The sequence below is a fragment of the Sphaeroforma arctica genome (assembly GCF_001186125.1).
Source record: "Sphaeroforma arctica JP610 unplaced genomic scaffold supercont1.54, whole genome shotgun sequence".
In the NCBI taxonomy this organism is placed as follows: Eukaryota; class Ichthyosporea; order Ichthyophonida; genus Sphaeroforma; species Sphaeroforma arctica.
The window spans coordinates 11,046-16,802 of record NW_014040504.1 but is presented as its reverse complement, the minus strand read 5'-3'; the positions used below and the strand labels follow the sequence as shown (position 1 = coordinate 16,802).

Here is a 5,757-nt window from a genome sequence, read left to right as displayed (position 1 = left end):
TATATGCTTGCATATTTGTTATATATATGCATACGTATGCGTTTTAAGTATCGTGTGATAGTGTGATTTTTACGCGTTATATAGACCATATATATATATACATATTTATTTATAGATAGCATATATATATATATATATATATCTCTCCATCTGTACATAAACACTCGATATGAAACAGCTATGTTTATTAAATACATGCATTTAATCGCTGAGCTTCTGGCGCGATGCGTGGCCGATTGTAGCTTAGTGCGAATCTTCGCGAGAGTGGTACATAATGGTATTGTTCACACCAGATCGACTATGCTGCAGCATGGAGAAGCGTCCCCGTAGACTTATCGCCGAAACGATTGCAAACGCTGGTATGTGCATACGATATACTGGACCTTACCTGTACAAGCCACACACAGGAGCTTGATGGTAGGTCAGTTTTATTTAGCTCACTATACAGATCACTATGAAATACATACAATTGCACCTGCGCGGAAGAAAGGCGACATCGTCATATTATTTCGGCATCAATTTAGCCTGATGTACAGAATGCTAAGAAATGATATTAGGTAGGCACTTTTTCGAACGATGAGAGTGGACACATTAAAACACAAAACCGCACTAGCAAAGATTGAAGTTTAAACACGATAATAAAGTGTGTTGGGGTTCCATTCCGTTTGATATTCAAAATATTCTTAGATGGCAGCAGGTACATTCACCCGTACTGAAGGCGGGAATCGAACAGGCTGACTCGCGACCGGGCAGATCAACGGCGACGGCGTAGATTTATTTTTTGTTAAGATGCGACTTGTTTTTTTCAAGTTAACCGAAAGGTGTATTCATGAATTCGCTCAGAATTGTTTGAAGAAAGGCAATATAAATACCTTTCAGGGAGATTGCAAAATAGTAGATGTGTATGTGTACGAGTGGTTTTGATATGATTAAATCCAAGGAAATCGTGATATACCTAAAATCTGTTATGTGCCACGGCGAACTTCTGAAGAATGTATTAATACTATGGACACATATTTTATATATATATATATATGTATATATATATATCTATATTGAGTAAGCTGTACTCTGCCAGAACACCTAATCAACTGAGGTATGTGTCTACGAGTAAGTAGTACTCTGTGACAGGTAAAGTCATTGATTACACTGAGTATATACTCAGAATTTGTATGGTGAAAATTTCGTCGGACCTCTCCCTCCCTGTCAACCTTTCTATGACATACTGTCTACTTTCGGCGTGCAAGACTTTAACTGCCGACTTTTCCATGCCTCGATATTCGTACGTCTAACAATAACTTATCATAGCCTGATAGTAAATGGCTCGTCACACGTATGACAATTGTTTTATCATACGCCTGACAATAACTTTTTGTCGTACGCCTATCAACACACTTCTCGGACAATGAAATACTTATCGTACATTTGACAATGGCTTACTTATCGTACGTCTGACAATGATTTACATGTTGTACGTCTGACAATGACGAACTTGTCACACATCTGACAATGACCTATCATATGCGTGACAATGAATTCGTACGCCTGACATTAACATACTTATCGTACGTCTGACAATGACTTATCACACGCCTCACGCCTGACAATGACATATTACACGTCTGACAATGACTTATTGTACGTCTGACAATGACATTACACGTCTGACAATGACATTACACTTCTGACAATGACTTATTTATATATATCTATATATATATATACACATGTATATATATACATACATATATATAAATATAAATATATGTCTGACAATGACTTATTTTACGTCTGACAATGGGTTATTTGTCGTACGCCTGACAAAAACTTGCTTGTTGTACGTCTGACAAAGACATTCTTGTCACACGTCTGACAATGGCTTATCATACTCCTGAAATTGACTTGTTTGTCGTTTGTTTGACAATGGCTTCTAACAATGACTTATTTTTCGTACGTCTGATAATGCCATATTTTTCGTACGTCTGATAATGACATATTTGTCGTACGTCTGAAAATGACATATTTGTCGTACGTCTGATAAAGCCATATTTGTCGTACGCCTGACAATGACTTCTGACAATGACTTATTTATCGTACGTCTGATAATGCCATATTTGTCGCATGTTTGACAATGTCTTGCTTGTCGTAAGTCTGATAATGACTTATTTGTCGTACGTCTGATAATGCCATATTTGTCGTACGGCTGATAATGACATATTTGTCGCATGTTTGACAATGACTTGCTTGTCGTACGCCTGACAATGCCTTGTTTATCGCACGTCTGGCAATGACAAACTTGTCGTAAGTCCGCATGGGAAACACGAACAATTCCACAGCCACTGCAACGAGCGAAGCTACATTCTGGATTGCGCACTCTGATGTGTCGATTGCAGCTTAGCTACATCCTCATCCAATCACAGTTCCTCGAGCTTTCTTCCGAGTACTTAAAGGCCAGAAAGATACAATCTCCACAGTTTCCGGTGACCTGAAATTCTCGTGAGAGTTCATAGAAGTATAGAGATGTTCTGTACATAGAAACTCTAACCCACCCTCTTGCCCCCTCTCAGAGATGCATCAATCGAGCGCTATATACTCCCTATACTTCCCACACGCGTTCACATGCTTCTGTAGCAACTCCGCTTCCAGAAACCTTTTACCACACCCACTCTGTGTGCATATGTATCTCTTCCGACTAATCGTATGGCCCGCCGCATGCGCGCTCAGTTCGCCCTCGCTTTTGAACCGCTCGCCACAGCCCACGTGGGCACACCGATGCCACGGTACTCTGAGATGGGCCTCCACGTGTGCGTACAGCTCTTCCTTTCGCTTGAACGCTTCTCCGCACTTCTCCCACTTGCACGGGTACGGGCGGGCCGTGCAATGTACACTCTTACAGTGCGCCAGCAAACCAACGCGTGTGGTGAGCACGAGGCTGCACCCTTCCCATGTGCACGGATACAGATACACACAATCATTGGCTTCTACAGGTACAGGTGTGTTGTTTACTGGGTCGGTCGGTGTTGTAGTGGCTGGTATACCTGTGGTGGGCGGGTTGTGATTATGCACAGTTGTCTGTATATGGAGAGACTCGGCTGACCCGTGGTAGGCATCTACATGTTCCGCAAGCGCTTTCCTAGTACCGCACTTCTTCCTACACGCAGTCTGGGGACAGACAAAGGCAGACACACTCTTCTGTGTTGCCAAGGATACATGCCCTTCCGCGTCGGACCCAGAAGTACTCGGGCAGCCACTATCCACAGAATCAGTCAGGCTGCCACTATCAGTGGAATTAGTCTGATTGCCACTATAAGAAGAATTAATCTGGCCACCGCTATAGTCGGAATTAGTCTTCCTGCCACCGTCAGCAGCACCAGCCCCATTGCCAGGATGTGTCCTGGTGTGGGCTATCAGAGCTTGCTTACTCGCAAACATCCGGTGGCAGTTCGGAACACTGCACTCGAACGCCTGGACGCCCTTGTGGGACTTGGCGTGGGCCATTAAACCAGTCTTGATATCAAACTTCTGCGCACACCTGCCCCATTGGCACACATACACCTTCGCATCCTCGTGCCCTTCCTCGTGGACAAGGAGCTTTTTGATACTTGCAAAGCTCGCCCGACACTCGCCCTGCTTGCATGCATACAGATACAGTCCTTTATGTTCTCTTGCGGCTGGTCCTGTATCAATCCCTGCCTGTGGGGTAAAGCGTGTGTGAGTATCCAATAGCCCTCCCGGTACTCCAGCTATAGTCGCCGCGAGATTATCGCCAGCGGCACTGACTCGCCGTCGTTTGGTCACCGCCGCTGCCAAAGTCTCTTGCGCGCACTGGTTCACTCCCAGCGGAGATGTTACCGGAGACTGCCCAGAATCTGACATTCGTTTGTACGTGTGCGTTTGCGATTGAGTTTTTGTTGCCGATTGGTTAGCCACTGAAGCAGCATCGTTTATCTGCTCTGCTTGTGCCTCATAAACAACGGACAAGGTCTTCGCACCCGCCGACACTTCAAGTTTCGGCGTTGATTGGCCCATTTCCACTTTTGGTCTGGAAGTCGGCTGGCCCGTTGATGGCCTTGCGCTATCATTCTTCGGAACCTTGTGCTTGGATTTCTTTGTTCTCCCTTTTTTAACTTTGTCTCTGGATTCGGATTGGCATTTTGGTATCGGTACTGTATCCTTGCACGTGGGCTGGTGCGCTTCCGCTGACTGTGGAATCACCGGTGCTGCTAGCGTCTGTCCTGGGTCTTCTGTATGAGCTCTGACTAATTCAGCCTTGCAATCGGTTTGAATCAAGGGCGCGTCCTCGAAAACGAATGAATCGACATCAATGACACAGCTAGTAGTAGTAGTAGTCTCTCTACTGCGTTCACCTATCGCCATAGTTTGGCTGGGTATACCTTTGCCAGTGTTTGCATTGTCTTCATCTATCTCAACAGTATGGCTGGTTATAACTGTACCAGTGTTTACATTGTGCTCATCCATCTCCTTAGATTGGCTGGGTGGTATATTCCCAGAGTCCCTTGTACTGACCGCATCCCGCTCGATAGTGCTGTTGGCGTTTGCACATCCAGCATCGGTGCCGCCCCCATCTATCTGTATAGATCTACTGGTTGATAGTAACAAACTGGCGCCAATCTCTACACCCGTAGTGCGGCTACCTATGCCTTTGCCTTTGTTCGCAGCACCCTCACCTAACGCAACAGTCCCGCTGGGTGTAAGGCCAGTGTTCTGAAGTGTCCCAGAATGGCAAGCACTCGATACATTAGAAACACCTTTGGTCTTGGCCAACCACTCGTCTTGTTTGCGATCAGCATTCCAAGTGCATACTAGCCGGTGACCCCCTTCGTTCCAGTCGAAGCGCTGTTGTACGGAGGAAGAATCTTTAGACGACCAATCAGATATATGAAATATTCAACCAATCAGTGATATAAAAACAAATTCAACCAATTATATATATATATAATTCAACTAATCAGATATATAAAAACAAATTTCAGCCAATCAGATATATAAAAACAATATTCAACCAATCAGATGTTTAAAAACAATATTCAACCCAAACTATGGCAGACGAAATCCTAAGTTCTGATAGTGAACTCCTATCTCGTATACGTAGAGTAGAACACATCAGCCATTAGACATCTATAATTGATCAGGGTGGTTGAAGGACGAGGCTAAATTGTATTCAAATGTGTGTGATACTAAAGTGACGGAACAATGAATAGAGCTCAGCCGTGCGTGCTCATGCGGTATTTCTAAGCCCAACATATCAATCCAGTCGCATTGCCACTCCCATATAAAAGCTAAGATAAATAACAACTTGGGCAAAAACTAGAAACGATCTGAAGAGGAAACCTACGGCATTTCTACGCCACAATTCACCTGTGGATGAACACTTGATATCACCCACAAGGTTTAGCCAAATAAGAGTATAATTCAACAGAATACTGATTATCCTTCTATTCATTGCTGTATTTGTAGAAAGTCTGGTGTTTAATTGGCACCTAGGAAGACTGTCACAGCAAGAGATTCACTACTTGACGGCAGATCACACTAAATATGCGAACACATGTTTATGCATCATACTAAATAAATTCATGCAGTATATAATGACAAAATGTTTATAATAATATATATACATATACATACATACATACATACATACAGTTACAGATATACAGGAATATATATATATATATATTCACATATATATATATATGTATTTGGATATATATATATATAAACATACACACACATATA

The 5,757-nt window shown here is 43.1% G+C and overlaps 2 protein-coding genes across 2 annotated transcripts in view; one reads left to right on the top strand and one right to left on the bottom strand.

Annotated features, from left to right (window-relative positions):
* SARC_01375 (hypothetical protein) overlaps nt 1–2,489 on the top strand; it is a gene marked incomplete at its 3' end in the record, with an annotated part of 5,817 nt that extends 3,328 nt beyond the window's left edge. Inside the window, exons 3-4 of the mRNA XM_014304892.1 lie at nt 294–359; nt 2,421–2,489. Of these exons, the coding sequence (XP_014160367.1) occupies nt 294–359; nt 2,421–2,489 (135 nt within the window). The remainder of the gene's footprint in view (nt 1–293; nt 360–2,420) is intronic.
* On the bottom strand, nt 2,215–5,578 carry SARC_01374 (hypothetical protein; the record flags this gene model as incomplete). Its single annotated transcript, XM_014304891.1, has 2 exons — nt 2,215–4,857; nt 5,552–5,578. The coding sequence occupies 2 exons, from the start codon at nt 5,576–5,578 to the stop codon at nt 2,575–2,577; spliced, it is 2,310 nt and encodes a 769-aa protein (XP_014160366.1). The 3' UTR covers nt 2,215–2,574.
* Nucleotides 5,579–5,757: the final 179 nt, after the last annotated feature.